Source organism: Esox lucius, chromosome 20 (genome assembly GCF_011004845.1).
Source record: "Esox lucius isolate fEsoLuc1 chromosome 20, fEsoLuc1.pri, whole genome shotgun sequence".
Taxonomy (NCBI): domain Eukaryota; kingdom Metazoa; phylum Chordata; class Actinopteri; order Esociformes; family Esocidae; genus Esox; species Esox lucius.
The window spans coordinates 32,361,518-32,384,167 of NC_047588.1; the positions used below are offsets into that span (position 1 = coordinate 32,361,518).

Sequence of the window (22,650 nt, forward strand, 5' to 3'; positions counted from 1 at the left end):
AGGTCAGGTCCAGGCATAAACAACATAAGCGGTTCCTTAGGGCCGCTGACTGCTAGGGGGCCTCCAACTGCTAGGGAGTCCTCAACAGAGGGGAAAGGGAACCCCGAATAAAATGTTGCTTAGCGCCCCCAGAAGGCTAGAGCCGACACTGCTTGTAGGACCAGTTTCAGTGTGATGTGCTAATGAAGAAATAGGCAATGCATGCAATGTGTAGGAATACAGACAGCACAATAGCATTTTATTGAAAATAAGATTAAAGACATGACGTGTGTGGGGGAGGGGGTCAGTTGAAAGATTACATAACATATCCAGACTTCAGATCTTTAAACAAAAATTAAAATGCAGCATCTACTTCAAAGATGTCAGGTAGTTGAATTATCTTGACAAAGGAGAAATGCTTACTAACAAGGATGTAACCAAATTTCATGACATAAATTTGTCAACAGGTGATAAGCTTCTTGTGCTAATGGAAAAGCCCTTATATTTTATGTCACCTCATGAAACATGGGACTAACACTTCGTTAATATTTTTGTTCAGTAGAAATACAAAAGCTGCTAAACATCTTGCAGCATCCTACAGTGGCAGACCGCCAGACAAGACTTGAAATTGTTCTGCAACATAAAAAAATTCCCTGAGAATCACTATCCCCCCTCCACTGACGGAAGCAGGAACCAAACCAATGCAGCTACATTCCTTAATGTGTATATTCTATCTCACAAAGGGATTCAGCGACAATAAGAACAGCAAATAGCCTTCATCATTTTATTATGTCGTAGTCCTCTTCCTTCACTCAACTTTCCAAATGGCGATTTTGCCATCCTGGCAGTCAGAGCCACTGAGTACATAGCGTCCCTCTGCGGAGCACAGTGCCTGGACGCTGTCTGTGTGGGCCATCAGCTCCTTCTCCACACTATGTTCCTCTGTGTTGACTACGTAGATCTTCCCCCTCACTCTGCCATGACCCAGCCTCTGCCCTCTGCAGCCAACCCAGATCTGGACCAGGGAGGAGGGGAGTCAAAGATGAAAGAGAAGCTTGTTGACCTGTTATGATGCAAAAATCTACAACCTACAGTTGCCCTGGAAATTGACTTTCCTATTACAAAAGATGAGGAATGAGCAGTAGTAGATTGTAAAGTATGTTCTGAGACGAATAAACTGCAAGATGAAACAAACGTTCTGCTATGAGTAGAATAATGTGTCAAACCCCCAAAAATCCTTTGTTTCTCACCTGGTTCTTAACCTTGATCATGCAGTTTACCCCTGGGCAGTTCTGAAGCTGTATCCTCAGGACCGGCTTGGTCAGGTCTTCAGAGTGCCAAAGACAGAGCTCATCAGAATCAGAACAGCTCGTCCACAATTGGTCCCTCTAGAAAACAAAGTGGACAGGTTCAGCTAACAGGTCATGACACCGCTGACAAGACTTGAACAGCTTATTTGAAATTGACCGCACAAAAGCACTACTCATCTCTGTGATAGAGATGAGCATTTGTACGCCGTTGTGATAAGATCCTGCTGAGGCTAAAGCGCAAGGAAACATAGGCCTTTTGTACCTCTAGAAAGAGCAGGAGGCTGCTGAACTCAGTGGGCACGTTGCGCAGATTCTCAGGAACTGTCATCTTACGATGTGGGGTTCCGTTCTTCCGCAGTTCAATGACAGAGTCCCTGGCACCTAGTCAACACAACAATAAAATCTAAACTGAACAGATTATTTTGATGGGCTTCGCTGTTGTTAACATGTCCTCACTGTGGTCACTGGATCCATGCCAGTTATTTGGTCACTGACATGGCATGCGGCCCCCAGACTGACTGTAGTCAACTTACAGCACCACAGTGATCCATTGAAAAGCTGGATGGACACGAGCCTCCCACAGGTAAGGTTAAACTGCTTTTTCACTTTAAGCGTTGAGACATCCCAAAGAATGACTGTGCCATCGGAGCTGCAGGAGTACATTTGGCTGGGAGGAGGAGAAGACGGACGAATTAAAACGAAAATCATACAGCAGCTTGATTTTGGTTAAGCTACTGAAATCACTTAGTGTAGTTTTCATGTACACTGCTGCCATCTACTGGACTGAAATAGCCATCACAACACTAAAATCATTACACATTCCAAATGAGTCATGCAGTATCATACCGATTTGATGTCAGTATAACTGTATTTTCTAATCAGTACTTCGGTCATTTTAAAAATGTTGAAATACTTTATCATCCCATTTTAATACAATCATGACCATCTGTTGATAGCGTGAAGTGACCATCACAAATGAGTCAATATGTTGATAATGTGACATCTGTAGCTTGAAAATAACATGTTATGTCGCAAATTGCACCAGATCACATATACATAGCCAACTCATTTTCACCAAAGCCAAAATAAGTGCACTGATTCATTGAGATGCATTAATACTGTACATGCTCATCTTGTCACTCTCATCCAGGGCAAAGTCCAGGACCTCATGTCGGTGCTCTGTCAGCTGCTTATTGCAGGACATGCTGCGAGTGTCAATTATGTAAATGATGGAATCCTGGGAGGCAATCCATACTTGATCCTTGTCCAATCGCAGCATGCAATTCTATCCACAAAAAAAAAGTACACATATTTAGAGAGGGAGGTCTCAAATGTCACCCTATTCCCTACATTTCACAGGACATTTATCAAAAGTATGACAGTATATAGGAAATGGGGTGCTATTTGGAATGGAACCATCCAGACATTCTGGTCATGTGAATTTTATAGATTCCTCTACATTCCTCACAAACCACAATATCACTATATAATGCCAATATTTTAGAATATCTAGACAATTGTCAAATGGACATTAAATGACCTAATGGTTCCTTACACTATTCAGCACTCGTTTTCCATTTGAACTTGAGAGAACTGCAAATAATTTTGCATCCAGGAAATGACAGAGGGGTTTGCTTGCCCCAAAATACCATTGTTTGACATACAGTGTTTATAAAAAGTCTACACACCCCAGTTCAAATGCCAGGTTCTTGTGATGTAAAAGAATGAGACAAAGATAAATCATTTCACCACATTTTCCACCTTTAATGTGACCTATAACGTGAACAATTCAATTGAAAAACAAACAGAAACCTTTGAGGGGGAAAACTAAAAATTAAAAACAACCTGTTTGCATAAGTGTGCACACCCTTAAAATAATAATTTGTTGCAGCACCTTTTGATTTTATTACAGCATTCTTCTTAGGTAGGAGTCCATTTGCATGGCACATCTTGACGTGGAAATATATGCCCACTTTTCTTTGCAAAAGCGCTCCAAATCTGTCAGATTGCGCAGACATCTCCTGTGCACAGCCCTCTTCAGATCACCCCACAGATGTTCAGTTGGATTCAGGTCTGGGCTCTGTCTGGGCCATTCCAAAACTTTAATCTTCTTCTGGTGAAGCCATGCTTTTGTGGATTTGGATGTGTGCTTTGGGTTGTTGTCATGCTGAAAGGTGAACATCCTCTTCATCTTCAGCGTTCTAACGGATGCTTGAAGGTTTTGTGCCAAAATTGAATGGTATTTGGAACTATTCATAATTCCCTCCACCCTGACTAAGGCCCTGGTTCCAGTTGAATAAAAACAGCCCCAAAGCATGATGCTGCCACCACCATGCTTCAATGTGGGTATAGTGTTCTTTGGATGATGTGCAGTGTTGTTTTGGCGCCAAACATACCTTTTGGAATTATGGCCAAAAAGTTAAACCTTGGTTTCATCAGACCATAACACATTCACACATGCTTTTGGGGGACTGGATGTTAGTTTTTGCAAACTGCAGCCAGGCCTGGATGTTTTTCTTTGTGAGAAAAGGCTTCCGTCTTGCCACCCTACCCCATAGCCCATTCATATGAAGAATACGGGAGATTGTTGTCACATGTAGTACACAGCCAGTACTTGCCAGAAATTCCTGCAGTTCCTTTAATGTTGCTGAAGGCCTCTTGGAAGCCTCCCTGGCCAGTTTTCTTCTCGTCTTTTCATCAATTTTGGAGGGACATCCAGTTCTTGGTAATGTCTCTGTTGTGCCATATTTTCTCCACTTAATGATGACTGTCTTCACTGTGTTCCATGGTATATCTAATGCTTTGGAAATTATTTTGTACCCTTCTGACTGATATTTTTCAACGTTATCTCTCTGATGCTTTGGAAGCTCTCTGAGGACCATGGATTTTGCCCCGAGATGCAACTAAGAAAATTTCATGAAAATCCTACTAGAACAGCGGAACTTTATTTGTGATTAATCAGAGTGACTTTAAATGATGGCAGGTGTGTAATGACTTCTATTTAACTTGAGTTTGAACGTGATTGGTTAATTCTGAACACAGCCACATCCCCCGTTATAAGAGGGTGTGCACACTTATGCAACCAGGTTATTGTAAGGTTTTAATTTTTCAATTCTCCCCCTCGAAGATTTCAGTTTGTTTTTCAAATGAATTGCTCACATTATAGGTCACATTAAAAGTGGAAAATGTTCTGACATTATTTATCTGTCTAATTCTTTAACATCACAAAAACCTGGAATTTTAACAGGGGCGTGTAGACTTTTTATATCCACTGTACGTATATTCCACACATGGATAAAAAGGCAGATTTTGTGTGTTTAATGTCAATATATTACCACTTGGTATCAAGTATGTTGAATTAGAAGCTATAAAACTATTAAACATGTAGACCAAATCAGCCATTTCTGCATGTACTTGGATGGTTTGGGCAAGAGGGTTGATAGCTAATGTGAGGAGTAGTGGTTACAGCACACAGCCCTGTCTTGTTCAACTATCAAAGTTTAATTGTGCTGATAGTGATTGGTTGGTGGGTGAGTTTTCATACACAGGGGCTCTTGTATGAGATAAAACGCTACCACCACACATTAGAAAAACAGTGCAAACATAATTTTATAGAGACGCCTAAAACTGAACGTTAAGGATGAAGCCAGTCTGATCCGAATGAACTACTCCACCACCGAGCCGAGACAGTTAACCATAGCATACCAGCTGACAGTATCCGACTTGAATGGAGTTCTGTGACATGGACCAGCTGGTAGCGTCAAACACCACCACCCTCCCACCACTGAGGGCACACCACAGCTTTGGGTTCCTGGTAGCGTCTGCCTCAGAGTAATATAACTGGCCTGGATACACAGAGAAAGGGCAACAAGTAGTCAGAGCAACTCTGCTTTTAGATGTGACTGTTTAGATACAAAGAGAAGCACACTAAAACCTGAGTGTATATACCATGGGTCCTCACAGTGAGCCAACATATATGCTAGGGCCCAACCGATATAGCGGTTGACCCATTTTAATCAGGCGATATTAGCAGCTTACCGATATATTCGTATTGACGATTTATTCACTGATAAGAGACGGATATATTTGTTTGCAATTCATTATTTGTTCTGAAGAGGGTGCTCTTTCACAGGGTATAAGTTTGCGCTGTACAAAAGGACATCACCCACAAAACTTGTAAACAGTGGGAGGGAAGAGAATTGCTTTTAAGGTGAGTTTAAATGGAAGCTTTCCACAAACCTGCACACAAAACTATACATTAATTTAAAAGTGGCATGACAAGGTGTTTACAGCTGAAATTGGTGCTATGGCCAAACTCAGTGGTAACTACTCTGTACTGTAGGTACTGTAGCTTCCTTTTTTCTGAAATTGCACCAAAAATACTCAACTTCCTTTAAGTAAAGAGCCTGCATACTATTGGTACTACTGAAGCTCTGGCATTAAAATATTTTTTGAGATGTATAACAACGGGGCATTGCAACTGACCCCCTTTAAATTAACATAGTGATGTCAACACTTCTTCCTAATTTCAAAACATTTGTTACCTATCTAATGTTCTCTGTGGGACTGGGGAAGTGTGTTTCAAAGCGTTCGCTGTGGGGGCACGCTTAGCTTTGACTAAAGTACTGTAGTTACATCTCAGCGCTAACGTTAGTTAGCTACAGTATCTAGCAGTCTTGGGTAGTTTAGTTTGGACGAAAGCAGCACTGTATCACCAGCAGACCAGTTTATTTTGTGATTTCCCTTTTAAATTATGACTATAAGACTTATTTGGCAACATTCCTACAGTTGTTAAAAACATAGCTACATAACAATACATTGTAAATGTGTCATCTTGTGTAAAAGGCAGCTCAAAGCAAATACATTAGTTCCATGTTTAGTTGTTGCTACAATTGCAGTAGTTACCGGTTGTTCAAAAACAACATAGGGAAATAAATAGCATCTGCGTCAGTAATTGTTAATTAGCTCCATGATTTTGCTACTTAGTTTTATTTTTTTTTACAATTATCTGCAAAAAGTTAAATACGAATAGTGAAGAAAGCGCAACATTCAAGTCAATATGTATGTTTTCAATAGGGTTATGTGTAGCGATGGATCACTGGCAAACAAGTATTTTTTCAGTGAACATCGATAACTGAATCACACTGGTGAAAGGATTCATTCATATTTGTTTATTGTAGCCTTACCAGTGTTATTCATATTCATTTTACTTTATTGTTTTTCCTTTTACAATTCAATACATTCCATTTTATGGAAGATGTTGTTACAGAGTAACAAAGAATTGACAAAGAAAAATAAAATGTAATAAATTACTTTGTTACTCTGTATCTTTGTAGGCTGGTTTTAAGCACAATCCACAAAGAAAAAAGTACCTTTTTAATTTCAGATATAATAAGAGGAAATCAGCAGATATAATCAGTAAATAGTTCCACTAAAAAATCTGAAAAGGTATCGGGTACAAAAATCCCCTCTCGGTCGGGCTCCAGTATACGCTCTAGTATGACATAGTGAAGGCATATAGAAAAAGCTCTGCATTACAACATTTTTTTTTTCTTGTTTACAGTTCACATTTTGTACTACATTTCCACACCTGTGTTTACAATACATGCATAGTGTACTAATTTCTGTTCGGACAGCCATTATACCCATCTGCATGCTTTCTGCCTGGTACCAATAATGACGGCTTCAAAGCCTATCTGTGCTACTGAGGTGAAATTGGTCAATTTAACACTATCCACCATTATCTCATTAAATGACTGGGCCCGATAACACAGTAACACATACACTCACCTAAAGGATTATTAGGAACACCATACTAATACTGTGTTTGACCCCCTTTCGCCTTCAGAACTGCCTTAATTCTATGTGGCATTGATTCAACAAGGTGCTGAAAGCATTCTTTAGAAATGTTGGCCCATATTGATAGGATAGCATCTTGCAGTTGATGGAGATTTGTGGGATGCACATCCGGGGCACGAAGCTCCCGTTCCACCACATCCCAAAGATGCTCTATTGGGTTGAGATCTGGTGACTGTGGGGGCCATTTCAGTACAGTGAACTCATTGTCATGTTCAAGAAACCAATTTGAAATGATTCGAGCTTTGTGACATGGTGCATTATCCTGCTGGAAGTAGCCATCAGAGGATGGGTACATGGTGGTCATAAAGGGATGGACATGGTCAGAAACAATGCTCAGGTAGGCCGTGGCATTTAAACGATGCCCAATTGGCACTAAGGGGCCTAAAGTGTGCCAAGAAAACATCCCCCACACCATTACACCACCACCACCAGCCTGCACGGTGGTAACAAGGCATGATGGATCCATGTTCTCATTCTGTTTACGCCAAATTCTGACTCTACCATCTGGAAACATTCTTCCAGTCTTCAACTGTCCAATTTTGGTGAGCTCGTGCAAATTGTAGCCTCTTTTTCCTATTTGTAGTGGAGATGAGTGTTCTGGTGTTGTAGCCCATCCGCCTCAAGGTTGTGCGTGTTGTGGCTTCACAAATGCTTTGCTGCATACCTCGGTTGTAACGAGTGGTTATTTCAGTCAAAGTTGCTCTTCTATCAGCTTGAATCAGTCGGCCCATTCTCCTCTGACCTCTAGCATCAACAAGGCATTTTCGCCAACAAGACTGCCGCATACTGGATGTTTTTCCCTTTTCACACCATTCTTTGTAAACCCTAGATATGGTTGTGCGTGAAAATCCCAGTAACTGAGCAGATTGTGAAATACTCAGACCGGCCCGTCTGGCACCAACAACCATGCCACGCTCAAAATTGTTTAAATCACCTTTCTTCACATTCTGACATTCAGTTTGGAGATTGTCTTGACCAGGACCACACCCCTAAATGCATTGAAGCAACTGCCATGTGATTGGTTGATTAGATAATTGCATTAATGAGAAATTGAACAGGTATTCCTAATAATCCTTTAGGTGCGTGTACATAAAAGGGCCAACATTGATGGACAGCTCACCGGTCAAATATAAACAATATGGATAAGACATTTTACAAAAGCTCTATGTAATAAAGAGGACATGCACATACCTGGACATCTAAATTTTAAATAACATATTTATTGTGAAAAACAGGAGACTACTATCATAGCATGTAATCTGGCTACATCCCCTCACCTGGTGTGTAGAGCAAGACATGTACTGTCTGTGGAGTTGGGAGGTCTAGTGAGGGGTTTATCTTGTGTTTCAACATCTCAGACGTTGTCTTTGGTACCATCATGGACACTAATTACAGTGGAAAATAAACAGAAGGGAGACCAAAACACAAAACACATTTTTGTGGATGTTATATCATTACACAAATGAGCCAATATTCTGATTCATAAATGTTTTCTCATACTGAAAGTCATTGCTTTACATTTGTCATTTCACAAACCCTCTTTTCTTGAACAACTTACAGCGCATTCATCCCAGGATATCCATGTGGGAAAACCACACAACCTGGTAAAAGTACACCTAACTAAATGAAGGAGCCATCAGCCATGAAGGCTAAGAGATGAAACCATACAATTGCAAGCATTATTGCATGAAATCCCACAATGAGAAAAAAAAAAGGGACCTGGAAATAATTATTTCCAAACAATTATTTCCTAGAATCTCTAAGCTGGGACTAGAAACCTTTTCCAATGGAGAATCTCCATTGAGTTTTCACGTTCAGCGACTTGGCTTCATCTGTGTCCGGAAACCAACCCGTTCAAATGATCAGTACACTAATGGAGCGTGTATCTGGATCAAGAGGCATACCTTCATCCTTCACACTGTCAAAGTATGCCAGTTTAGAGGCAGCAGCTATGGCCTTCTGTGTCCGCAGGCACCCGACCACAGCATCCATGAGCAGGACATTGGTCAAAGCCTGCTGCATGTACTGGGGATCCTAAAAGAGACATATTTCACACACAGTGAAATTCACCCTTACACACTACAATGAGTGGGGACACAATGACAGGACCAGATGTCGGGGAAAGGCATGTCCAGTAAGAAGACAACGAGACCAATGCGCCCTAAAGGGGAAAGTGAGATTGCAGACTTGAAGGTCAGCACTTTTAGACAAGATGCAGTAGCTTATTAAGAAACAAACTGTCATAACCTTAGATTGGCACTTTTGGGAGGAGAGATTTGCCATTGTTGCATCATAATACCGTAATTAAACAATGTGATATTGTTAATCCAGAGTAGAAAACAGCCACCAGGTTGCAGTAAAGCAGAGTGTAATGTTTTCAGCATAACAGGCACAAAGCCCATGGATGGAGCAGTCAGGATTCCTTCTTTGAGTCAGAGAGGCTCACCACTTCATTCATTACGGCCACAGGAAAGTAGATATCTGCCAGAAGGTCTCATGTTAGGCCATACTAAACAACTTTTACAGACGTGTTAAGATTTATCTCAATTACAAACCATCATAAACCAAGTGGGGCAATTCTTCAATGCTGAAAATCGTGGTTAGAAGACCATATACAACAGGTACTACAGCACTTTTTATTGTTCAACTTGCATTGATAACCATTTTATAACAGCAATAAGACACCTCAGGAATTACTGCCAAACACCATGACTCTGCAATGCATTGTGCCTAAAAACAGCCTTTAACCTTATTGGTTCATTATAATGAAGTACCTTGTGTTCGTCTGCCATCTTTCTCCCAGCCCACATCTCTTTAATCAGAAGGTTCCACAGGTCACACTCAGATTTAAGGCTGGCCTCAAACACCTCCTTCTTCAAGCTACTCTTGATCTTTAGCGACGGGATCCTCAGCAAGAGTAACGGAGCGAAGGAAATGTTCACCTCCTGATGGAAGGGATAGGAATATCTGCTTTGTGATAACATATGCACATTCCCCCCAAACAAAAGCATGTCACTTCAGGTCGACGCCAAGGTTATAATCGTTAACGAAAACGAACGAAAAAACGAAAACTAGGTGGGAAAAAACATTGTCGTTAACTGAAATAAAAACAAAAACGAGGCATTACAAAATGCCTAACTAAAACTATAATGTGTGGTTGACAAAACTAACTAAAATAAAATTAGAGTAAATGTTTAGTTTTCGTCAATGTCTTTCCTTTTTTAACGCTATTTAAAACATACAGAGTATTTGCTCAGCTGTTTCCTTTCCCTGCTCTCCCTCCGTCTCTCTGTCACTCACTCACACACACACGCACGCAGGCACACACACGCACACACACACACCCCTCCCCTCCGTGCACACCGCGTCTCCATGAGAACGAGTGTTCGACGTTGAAGCAAGTTCGCGAAAGGTTGGTATCTCGTGAACACATTTACACAATCACACATTAAAAAGTGGTATAAAAATATTTTAAATTCTGAATATATTTTTGTCAGTGTGTTAATGTCTACCCGAGAAGCGATTGCGCCTTCTTTAGAAAGTTAACTAGTCGCAAGTTTGAGGTAAAATGCACTTGGGTTGTCGATGTCAAAACACTATAAGCTGTGATTCAAATATTAAATATTGTTATGTCATTTTTACTTTTACACAACGTTTGCTGCTTCAATCCAGATGAGTAGGCAGAAGGCTATTGTATAAATTTAGAATAGGGTGTGAAAATTGTACAGCTGTGGTATTTGTATGGAGTGTGAATTCTGTTTAGAAGATGTGTAACGTTAGATTTTTGGTACGGCGTATGGATTTTGTAAGAGGTAACTTTAATGTTAAAGGAATTTCCATGGGGTGTGAATTTGGTAGGCCTCTAGGGTGTTAAATGTATATATTTTGTGAAGGCGTGAACCATATTTAATATAAAGTTCTGTGTAACATTATTAACGAAGGAATTATTTTAACTCTGCCTTTCAGATAATTTTTTCAAAACATTAAAGCAAATCTACTAAATAGCGATCAGATGGCTAAAAACTTCATCTGCATTTTGAGTTCTATCTATTTATGCTCTTGGCAAAAGTCATAACAAAACTAGTGCTAGACATATAAATGTATGATGATTCATGGTTATCACAGGTTTTGAGTGCTAACATCTGTGAATCTGTGCCTTGCTCCAAATAAACATATCATAACACTTTGCCCCTAGACAACATAGTTTTTGTTGAGTTATTATTACACAATACTTTTTCTGACCTTTTTGAACCTTACCCCTGATAGCCCATATTACAAAAAAAGACTAAAACTAACACTAAAACTAATAAAAACTAAACTAAAACTAAGCATTTTCAAAAAATAAAAAATAAAATAAACTAGCAAACCCACTTTAAAAACTAAATAAAACTAAACTGAATTTGAAAACAAAAAGTCAAAACGAAATAAAAAAGGCAAAACTATAATAACCTTGGTCGACACATGTAAAAAGACTACAACTTTCTGTTTTAAAACAATCACTGTGTTTCATTCAAGCGTCAGAGGATTACGATTATTTAGGTCCATTGCTTGTACTTGCCAAAGATCATCTTAGTTGTAAGAAGCATTTCCCTGTAAACATTACTACCAACTGCCAGAAAAGGTAGTAAATGCACCTCTATATCTCTGAACTTGCTGATCTCCACAAACCCAGGCCTTGCGTCGGTGAGTAGGAAGATCCTCTTCTGTGTCATGGCGATCTTGCCCACACCCTGGTTGGTTTTGACACAGGATGACAGTTTATAAACGCACTCGTTGGCATCCAGGAACTGCATGACCTCGGCTGGGAGGTCAATGTCTTCGGCCTTTGCCCCGGTCTCCTTCCAGGATGTGTAGAACATACCGAACAACTCTGGATCTACCTGCTTCAGTTGCCCTGGAAACAGAGGCAGGCGGTTAGGAGTATGGGGCCAATTTATGATACAAATTGTACATAATCTTTAGGATCAGGGGTTTTACCAGGTGACTTCACAAGGCAAAGGCTCTAGGTTCATCCAATCTAAACATATTCAGTGCTCGCAGTTCAGTTCACATGGTAACGACAAAGTCCCAGTGATATAACCTGCTCTTAGAAGAAATCCATCACCACAAGGAGTCATCATTTGCAATAGTCATGGAATGAATTTCAACAGCGCATCAAGAGTCTAAGCAGGCTCAATAAAACATGCTCATCAAAGGCACATTTAAACTTGCAAATTAATTCCACCATTCTAGTTTGATATCCATGCACGTCATATAAGCCAATAAAAACAAGCTTCAAACAGCATCCACTGTAAAAACTGTGGTTTAAAAAAAGAAACTTCACATCTTTCATTGCTGAATGTAACCCATGAAATAACAGCCTTGAGTATAATTTAAGATGCAATGAAATTAATGAATGTTAAATCTAATCAGAGATGAGGAGTTAAAAATGAAATATTGGTACAACATACACCGATTAGCCATAACATTATATTCACTTCACCTGTCAGTGGTCAACACTGATAATCTCGTTATCATGGCACCTGTCAGTGGGTGGGATATATTAGGCAGCAAGTGAACATTCTGTCCTCAAAGTTGATCTGTTAGAAGCAGGAAAAATGGGCAAGTGTAAGGATGAGTGACTTTCAACGGCCAAATTGTGATGGCTAGACGACTGGGCCAGAGCGTCACCAAAACTGCAGCCCCTGTGGGGTGTTCCCAGTCAGTAGCTTTCAAAGTGATCCAAGGAATGAAAAGCAGTGAACTGGCGACAGGGTCATGGGCGACCAAGGGGTCATTGATGCATGTAAGGAGCGTGGTCTGATCCAACAGACGAGCTACTGTAGTTCAAATTGCTGAAAAGGTTAATGCTGGTACTGATAGAAAGGTGTCAGAACACACAGTGCATCACAGTTTGTTGTGTATGGGGCTGCGTAGCCACAGACCAGTCAGGGTGCCCATGCTGACCCCTGTACTGCCAAAAGTGCCTACAATGGGCACGTGACCATCAGAACAGGACCATGGAGCAATGGAAGAAGGTGACCTGATCTGATGAATTACATTTCCTTTGACATCACGAGGATGGCTGGGTGTGTGTGCGTCACTTACCTGGAGAACACATGGCACCAGGATGCACTATGGGAAGAAGGAAAGCCGGCAAAGGAAGTGTGATGCTTTGGGCAATGTTCTGCTGGGAAACCTTGGGTCCTGCCATTCATGTGGATGTTACTTTGACACAAACCACCTACCTAAGCATTGTTGCAGACCATGTGCACCCTTTCATGGCAACGGTACTCCCTGATGGCATTGGCCTCTTTCAGCAGGATAATGCGCCCTGCCACAAAGCAAAAATGGTTCAGGAATGGTTTGAGGAACACAACAATGAGTTCAAGGTGTTGACTTGGCCACCGAATTCCCCAGATCTCAATCCAATCAGGCATCTGTGGAATGTGCTGGACAAACAAGGACCTACACAATATTAGGCAGGTGGTCATAATGTTATGGCTGATCGGTGTATGACGCAAGTTCCACAGACCAGCAATACGATGGGATGCTTGCAGGAACTAGACAGTCATTGGATTCCCAACCAAAGAGGACTCAACATAAAACCCAGATTTGTGGGGACTCCTCCTGACTGCACCCAAATCTAGGTCACTCTCATAAGAGACAATCAATGAAGCATAATGAGATGATACACTATGTTGCTAAGCAGAATAACAGAGCACACAATGTCGAGTTATATAGCAGAGCACACACTGCTGAGTTAGAGGACCAACCATATGCTTATCATCACGGCTGTTCTCATTGTTTTCCTGCTCAGGCATATGAACTTACCCAAGGTGAGAGCCTCAAACAACCGATAGATGGTTGCTACATCTTTTACAACTCCAGATTCCTGGATATGCTTCACAAAGTCATCCGGCTGCATGTGGCTTTTAGGGAGCTTGAAGTTCTTCACCGGGTCGTCAGTTTGGACCAGCACAATCTCGTTGTCTTTCATCACCTTGGAGATCAGCCGTTTGAGCTCTGGCCTCCCGTCCGCCTGGGAGCGCTCGTCCTTCTCCAGCGAGTCCACCAGCGTCTTGACCAGGCCGCTGGGGAAGATCTCGATGTCTGTCTTGTAGAGGCTCTGAAAATCACTGAGAGCGTCCAGACGCTTCGAGCACAACGTGTTCATGAAGCCACGCAGGTAGAAGTGCCTGGACAGGAAAGGGTGGTTTGAGGTAAGACTACTCATAAATGACTGATCAAACGTGTGTACAGTAGCGCTTATTATGATCATTTGGACAAACACCTAAAGGGCCTCTCTGTCTCGCCTGCCACGTGACCCTCTTTGTTAATCCACGGGAGAACACCGCCTTCGTTAACCCGGAACTCCGGCTGCATTACGACTTCTCAATAATTACCGGCGCTACTGTTGTACGGACAAGACCAATGTTCTAAAAGGGTACCTGGCCAGGAGGGCTGAGTCATCAGGAGGAACGTGGAAGATCGCCATCCCCAGCAGCTGGATCACCTCTTCATAGTAGTTCAGGGCATAGTCATTGGCCGTGGGAGGGGGGAACTCAGGCAGCTGAAACATCTTCACAGGCTTGGGTGGGACCGTAGATGCTTTGTGTAGGCACAGACAAATATAGTTAGTGAACTAACACAGTACTCAGCTGCCGGCTATGGGGTCATTCACGCGTTTACAGAAGTCTTGGCCTGATCATGTAGGCTTTTCTTTAACCTCTTCCATTGTAAATCTTCATTATGACGGGGTAAAGTAATATCTCATGTCACCTTCATGTTATTCATTTGTGTAGAGTTATCCCTTGGGCAGACTCATAAGCATATAAACTTTCAGAGAGTAAAATCAAATTCTGCATGTTAATCAGTGTAATGCTATCATTCATTGGTCCTTTCATCTGTAGGGCTGCAAAATTCTAATAACTTCCCAAGAATTTTGTAGGGCTGCAAAATTCTAATAAATTCACAGATTGTCCCGAATTCCTGATTAAGACTTAATTTTATTTCCTGCGTACAATGTGAATGCTTTGGGACGGCAGGGAAAGCGTAGCGGCCTATTAAATAAAAAGGTACTGGTCCATTAAAAAAAGGTTGCTTTGCTCATTCCCCAAGTTGACCAGGTGTAAAAACCATGTTGTTCTGTCCCTGAGAACAACAGCTAATACAAATTACTACCATGCTGTTGGCTGTACATTTTGGGAAAGCTTCCAGAATTTTGCCCCAGTTCTCACCACTCTTAGGGTTAAGGATTTTGTTGAGAGAGGATTTCCTGAGAAGGCTAAGGTGGCGTTCCTCTCCCAGGTTGGAGAATCTCATCCCCAGACTCTTGGTCAGATGGTGGTCTGGGCCAGTGCTGTACTTCTTGGCCATCTCCTGCATGGTGTGCCTCCTGGAGATGTTCGTCGCGTTCATCCTTAAAAAGGAGAGCAGAAGATGGGTGGGATTGCAGTGAATTAGACGTTGCGGGAAGGGACATGCAGGGATAGGAAAGAGACAAGCTTACTTCTGTGTTCCTGAGAGGGTGTTGACCACCATGCGTGTAAACACATCCATCTTCCGATTGAGGCGGTCTTTAAGGAAAGAATGAAAGATGTGCGTCTCCAAAACCTAAAACATCAGGTATACATGAACAAAAGGCTCTGAACATACTCTTCAGTGATGTAAGAGAGTATACACTGATGAGCCAAAACATCATGATCACCTGCCTAATATGCTGTTGGTCCTCTATGTGCCACCCAAAAAGCGCCAACCCGTCGAGGCATGGACTCTACAACACCCCTGTAGGTGTGCTGTGGTATCCGGCACCAAGACGTTAGCAGCAGATCCTTCAAGTCCTGTAAGTTGCGAGATGCAGCCTGCGTGGATCAAACTATTTGGTCCAGCACATCCCACAGACGCTCAATTGCATTGAGATCTGGGGAAGTGAGGCCAGGGCAAGACCTTAAACTCTTCACTGTTCCTCAAACCATTTCCGAAGAAAATGGGACTTATCGTACAAGACAACCTTCATCCACTGATTCAATAGTTGGGATAGCCTTTGATGACCTTGTGCATTGATGAGCCTTGGGCGCCCAACACCCTGCAGTCTGTTTGTGGTTTGTACCTCCTCGGTCCACTGTCGGTAGGTACAGTTTCAGTTTATTCATCAAATTTACCGAATAACACAGCGTCATCCTGCACAATTAAATTATTGTGCCATGGCACCCGACACCACGTAGTAAGGGTTAAGAAAAATATATAGCAAAAAACTACAAAATAATTTAATAAAATCAAGCGACAATATACACAAGACTAAAACTGGTGAAACGATTATGACCACCTGCCTAATATGCTGTTGGTCCACCACGTTCCGCCACAACCCACCGAGGCACAGACTCTTTTAGAAGCCTGTAGGTGCCCTGGGATATCCGGCACCGAGACACTAGCAGCAGATCCTTCAAGTCCTGTAAGTTGCAAGGTGGAGCCACCATGGATCAGACATGTTGGTCCAGGTACTCACCACTGCTGACCAGGAGCACCCCACAAGCCTGGCCATTTCAGAGATGCTCTGAACCAGTTGTCTGGCCATAAAAATCTGGCCCTTGTCAAAGATGCTCAGATCTTTGCTCCTGCCCATTTCTGCTGCATCCAACATTTTGACTACAAGAATTTATTGTTAGCTTACCATCTAATCTACCCAGACCTTAACATATGCCCTTGCTGTGAGAGGTCATGTTGTTTTGGCTCTTCAGTGTATCAATAGAATAGAACTTAAACGTTAAAACAAGGGTACATTTTTTTTAAACCTTTTTATAAAACGGCTGGTCGGCAAGCTCTCGGTTGTTCAGGAACCCCTCACTGTTAAACACTCTGTGTTCATAGTTCAGGTGACTACTAACATCCCTGACGAAAGAAACAAATGCAACAGGCTATTAGTGCCTTCAAAAAAACTGAAATCTTCATGCATATCACTAGATGACTTTCTCCTTAAAGGAGCCTTGAATTGTACTTGATGTTAAAATGTCCTTACTCTGAAAGTAATGTTTTAGAGGTGATACCAATTATCAGTATAGATACCTATTATTGTTATGGATACCAATAACAATAATTTAAAAAAAGATAACAACAACAACATGCTTCCAGACCCTGATAACTTCTGTTGAAAGTTAGCTGAAGTAAAAAACAAACAAAAAACAGGATCATAAACTTCAGAGTGAGGAACCATCTCAAATCAAGTCAAATTTTTACTGTAAATCTAATTCATACAACAGCAACAAAACTCTGTTGGCTTTTCCCAGTGTGGGTATCCCTTGAGGGAGAACAATCTAGACTTCACAATAGGAAACGACTAACCTAAAAGTGTTGACAATTAGCTCCAAGGTAATCTTCTGTATATCCCGGTTCAGGTTCTGCTGCCATTGTCTTCTCAGCATGCGCATCTCATTTATGTCTGCTCCAGCCCCTTGGCGACACACCTCTAAATCATACTGCAACTGGAGTTTTTGGCTCCTACAGACCACCAAGAACAGCAAATGTCACAAGCACATAAACAATGTTACATGAACACACAAGAATGACATTGAGATTTTCCACGTGTCTTCAGTCCTATTGAATGCACAACCACAAAGTAGATTGTCCTACCTCTTAATGAAACACTCTGCTGAAGCGAAGGGGATGTCCGGTATGTCCACAGTCTCATGGCAGGAGGAAGACACTGTTCCATCATCGATATTAATCAACATCAGGTCAACGGTTTCCTGTCATTAGGGGATGGAGTCCCAAATAAACCTCTCTTCTCCAACGTCTATGACACTTCCAATTTGATGAAGAGACAATTTAATTTCGACAAATGCAACAATATTTCAGGGCATTCAACAAATGCACTGAAATAATACCCAGGAGGCTGTTAAATCAAGGTTGCGACTACAAAAGCCCTCCTACCGCAGCAACCTCCTGAAACTGGTTGAGGTGGCATCCCATGATGAACGCGGTGGGGGCCATTGTGAAATCCAGCATTTGGTGTGAGAGGATTGGTGCATACGGGTGCTGCCAGCGGAGGGGTTGGATGTATAGCAGGAAGCACTCTGCCACTAGGGTCAGGCGCGACCAGTCAGCTGAGAAGAACACAACCTTCTGTTCCATCAGGATCCCTGTGATGATCTGGAAAATATGTTTATTGTCCATCAAAACAGAAATGAGTGCAGCCTGGCCACTGAAATGACTAAATTGACCAACACCTGACCCCAGTGACCGTTCTCCTCACCTGTAAGATCTGTTCAGATGTGAAGCACAGAAAGGGGAGATGGAGGTCAAGGTCCACAGCAGGGAGGTCCTTATCCTCTCTGGCTGGAAGGAAAACCATCAGAGGTCTCAGGTTGAACATCTGGGTTAAGTCACGGGTGAGGGACAGGAGGAAAAGAGAGGGAGGTACAGGAGGAGATGACAGTTAGGCACAGAGGAATCAACCAACAATGTCAGGGTTGTTACAATACTACAGCCATACAGTGTATTAACTGGGTAATATAAAACACCTTACCACATGTAACTGCCCAGGTGGTGGAATCGGCACGAGAGACAATTTGGCAGCAAATTCCTTCACCATCTCTTCAGACAATCTGCATGTCCTAAGCTGCACCAAGAAACTACAGAAGTGTACACAAAACAACTTATTTATGAAATGCCAATATACACTTTTGGCTGTATTGTATAATACTGTATTATATAGTATAAGATTATAATTGGATTATATAGTATTAGATGTTTCACCCTACCATGAAAGACAGTCCTTAAGTGCATTGTAGTAAGGATGCTTGGATATGACACAGATGGCATGTGCAGTGTAGAGCTTTGATGTCTTTTTGGATGACCAGTGTCCATCCGGATAAATCACTGATCCTTCCTAAGAGGATAAAAGAGATCAACTGTGAAATAATTGAGTCTCTAGCAGGAAGCCGCATAATGGCGAAAGTGAAATTATGAAAATACAAGGAAATTAAAATATGGAAATTGTATATTTATGTAATATAAAACAAAATAATTTACCTGAAATGGCCGATAGCACCGAAGAACAACTCCATGGGTTTGGTTACCGAACACATCAGTTAAGACAAGAAAGTGAAATTGCTCTTCTTTTGGTTCATCTGTTACTTGAAGCCCACCTAATTCCAAGAAATAGGTTTTATTTGTACCCCTTTATACATTTGCAAGAGAAAGCACCAGTCTATGTGTTTGAGCTCATGTTGTAAAGCAGTGACTATAAAAACTGATGACTTCCAGTTTTTATTTAGGAATGACATTTAAATCTTATCTCCAAAACAGCAACTATTTCCCTTCTCAGCATCACAATGTACTCTACCTGGAAAGCAAAGGTGAGACAGGGCCATGAGGTCAATTTCTTTGGGGACGCCGACAACCTTTGTGCTCTCGGCTTCCACAGGGTCACTGGGAGCCGACACTGGCCTCTCGTCCTTCTGGATGAAGGACTCTCTGCGCTGGACCCTGCTGAAGGTACCGTGGCCACCAGACTCGCCAGTATTGCCTTTGGTCACAAATGGGGGCACGTGGACTTGCAAGACCTCTGGGTCTAAAACAGGCATGTCTGTTGTTCCATCTACCTGCTTTAGAGACTGAACAGAACCATTTATTGTGAATTCCGTTTTTTATATTTATGTGTCATCAACAAGACACTTATACAGAGCATTGTATATTGATGAGTGTACATGTAATCAAATCAAACCCACAACCCTTTGCATTGCAAGCACCATTCTCTATAGCCTGAGCTGCACAGGACCTCAATTTCCCATCAACAATGTATCTTGTCTTTTCCAGGCAGGGCTTTTACTGTAATAACTTTTCACCAAAGACATAGCTTAATAAGCGCTGTCTTAAAAATACAGCCGTTGATTAACATTACCTGGCAAACATCCTTGAGTTTATCCTCAGAGGCTCCGACAACAACACATGCTTCCAGTAACCCTGAAGGAACATGGTCTGCCATCAGAACCTGGCTGTCCTCTTCTGTACAGGTTCACAGTGGTGAAATCACATTGGAACGTATGATCTGCACTTCAGAGGATGGAAAGCAAGACCCATTTTGAATTTGATTGAACTCTAATTTGGAGTATTTTTGCATGACACGTGACACATCCATAACACATGTATCCCACGTTCACCCATAATCACTTCAGTTAGCGCGCTAACTAACTATAAAGAAAACATGACATCCTACTTATTCCTCAACTGAGACCTACTGGATTAACACAGCTCAGACAGTGGATCCCCATTAGGCCGACAGACCCAAAGAAAGACAGCAGCCTTATGAGAAAAATATGTAAACAAAGCAACTTGTGGCAACAAAGCAAAATACGGTCGATGATATGTGTGAGAAAGTATGAACACAAACACATTCGTCCCCCCCCCCCAAAAAAAAGAGCTGTGCCCAGGCCTTTAGGCGGGGCCAATTAGCCGCATTTTGGACATGGTCATCTTGAGCCTACATTCATTAAACGTTTCATTAATATTTTGTGTTTATATTTTTTGATACATTACAGATGTGATGACACATAAATATCATGTCCATAACGCTGAAATTGCCCTTCAATACTAATGGAGTTAGTAACCGGTTTCAAAATAACAATGAACATGCCAGTAAGTGTCCACGTGATGTATCGCTATAGCTACAGAAATAAAATAATCAAGGGCAGAAGTGAGGCAGGTCGTATTTTCGAGTTTGCTTTCATTGTTATGAGTTTAATCCTAGGTAGATTTAGTGTAGAACCATAGGACTACTGCATATTCAAAGGCTCAAAGCAGGTATACCTTTTTGTCCACCTAATAAGTGTAACGTTTGATATAAAAATGCATATCGTTTCCATTGGTGAATACCTGCATCTAATTCGTGGCTCCGGAAAACTTAGCAGAATTGACTGCCGCCCACCTTAATAAAAAACATTTTAAGAGACAGTAACAGTAGCTGTTGCCAAGGGCATGTGATCATCATATTCGAAGTTGAGTGCCGAACACAGGCAGTTGCGAACATCATAAACGTGTACCGTAAATCAAATCACTGTTCTCCTGAAAATGCCTGGGTCAAGGCTACATTTCTACCAACACGTCGATTACAGTATATATATATACACACACACAAACAGAAAGCTAGTCTTGAACTGATTTCCAAAGTAACGGCCTTCACCAACCTTTAGGTCTATCGGTGATCCACGGGAAATGGCCAACACCACTGACACTCGTCCGAATGAGTTAGCAGTCAAGAGGGAGAAAACACCTCTGAACACACCAGTGAAATAGTTCATCCTTGTAAACGCTGTGTGGCTGCGGTTTGGAGCATACGCACCTCTTCCTGCTTTCAGACAAAATACAAATTCATCTGCACTGAGCAATATGGGAAGTCAGCCGCTAGATTTGTAAGAAAGGCAAAACCCTACTTATTTTTAGTTTTTTTGTCTAATACATAGAAAGTACAGCTTACTGTTAATAATGTCAAGAGTCAGATGAACCATTCTTTAATTATGCCAGAGTCAGATGACCCATTCTTTTTCGCAATTCACTTCTGCTACAGCGCAATCCATTGGGCAATTTGCATAATTTGCATAAAAAGTTATCCCCCATTGGTACAACATATCTTGTTAACGGTATGGAAACTCTATAGAAAATATAACGGAATACCAACTCTCAAATGTCATTTTGAAAATAAAAACGTTTAATTTGTAAATAACACTCAAATCACACATTGGGTCTCGATGAAGGAAATGTATTAAAGATCGAAATCTTTACTGTACTTTGTGTAATTTGTTGAGAACAAAATTACATAACGGTCAATGGAAACCAAAATCACTAACCCATTGAGGGCTGGATTCAAACTCAAAGTAAAAAATGTAAATCATAGGCTGTTCCAACTTGCGTGAATTTCACCACTGCAGCACATGTGACTCAGTAGTGTGTATGGCCCCCATGTGCCTGTATGCACTACCAACAACCTCTGCATGCTCCTGATGAGACCGCGGATGGTGTCCTGGGGGGGGGATCTTCTCCCAGACCTCAATTGGATTCATGTCTGGGGAATGTGAGGGCCAGTCAATGGCATCAATGCCTTCGTCATCCAGGAACTGCCTACAACACTCTGGCCACGAGGCTGGGCATTGTCCTACACCAGGAGGAACTCAGGGCTCACTGCACCAGTGTAAGGTCTGACGATGGGTCTGAGGATTTCATCCCAATACCTAACAGCAGTCAGGATACCGTTGGCTAGCACGTGGACGTCTGTGCGATCCTCCAAGGATATGCCTCCCCAGACCATCACTGCCTCCCCAGACCATCTAACAGTTTGGTCAGAAACATGCACACCAGTAGCCCACTGGAGGTCATTTTGTAGGGCTCTGGCAGTACTCCTCCTGTTCCTCCTCGCATAAAGGAGCAGATACTCGCCCTGCTGCTGAGTTGACGCCCTTCTACGGCCCTGTCCAGCTCTCCTTGTGTAAAGACCCATCTCCTGGCATCTCCTCCATGCTCAAGACTGTAC

The 22,650-nt window shown here is 41.9% G+C and overlaps 1 protein-coding gene across 3 annotated transcripts; it reads right to left on the reverse strand.

Moving 5' to 3' along the window:
• Window positions 1–212: 212 nt before the first annotated feature.
• On the reverse strand, window positions 213–21,641 carry LOC105018851 (DENN domain-containing protein 3). 3 transcript variants are annotated; one of them, XM_020040684.2, is made up of 25 exons: window positions 21,311–21,641; window positions 20,029–20,175; window positions 19,471–19,741; window positions 19,158–19,273; window positions 18,887–19,014; window positions 18,652–18,757; window positions 18,379–18,498; window positions 18,057–18,275; window positions 17,757–17,872; window positions 17,469–17,624; window positions 16,922–17,018; window positions 15,640–15,743; window positions 15,368–15,549; window positions 14,579–14,738; window positions 13,962–14,326; window positions 11,783–12,042; window positions 9,923–10,093; window positions 9,053–9,182; window positions 8,426–8,533; window positions 4,995–5,134; window positions 2,414–2,574; window positions 1,823–1,956; window positions 1,552–1,670; window positions 1,230–1,367; window positions 213–994 (listed from the first exon to the last, which is right to left on the reverse strand). In XM_020040684.2, exons 2-25 carry the CDS (start codon window positions 20,110–20,112, stop codon window positions 788–790), a joined length of 3,792 nt encoding a protein of 1,263 aa, XP_019896243.2. In that variant the 5' UTR covers window positions 20,113–20,175; window positions 21,311–21,641; the 3' UTR covers window positions 213–787. The 3 variants fall into 3 exon arrangements, with proteins under 3 accessions (XP_019896243.2, XP_019896242.2, XP_010882922.2); XM_020040683.2 differs by having other exon boundaries at window positions 20,029–20,180; XM_010884620.3 differs by lacking the exon at window positions 21,311–21,641 and adding an exon at window positions 20,366–20,512 and having other exon boundaries at window positions 20,029–20,180.
• Window positions 21,642–22,650: the final 1,009 nt, after the last annotated feature.

Excerpts from the sequence above, each read along its gene's own strand:
- LOC105018851 (XM_020040684.2), bottom strand. The coding sequence starts at position 20,112 with ATGGCAGACCATGTTCCTTCAGGGTTACTGGAAGCATGTGTTGTTGTC. Across the intron at positions 18,499-18,651 it reads CACCTGGGCAGTTACATGTG|ATGTTCAACCTGAGACCTCT; the intron begins GTAAGGTGTTTT and ends GACTTAACCCAG. Across the intron at positions 9,183-9,922 it reads AGATGGCAGACGAACACAAG|GATCCCCAGTACATGCAGCA; the intron begins GTACTTCATTAT and ends TGTCTCTTTTAG.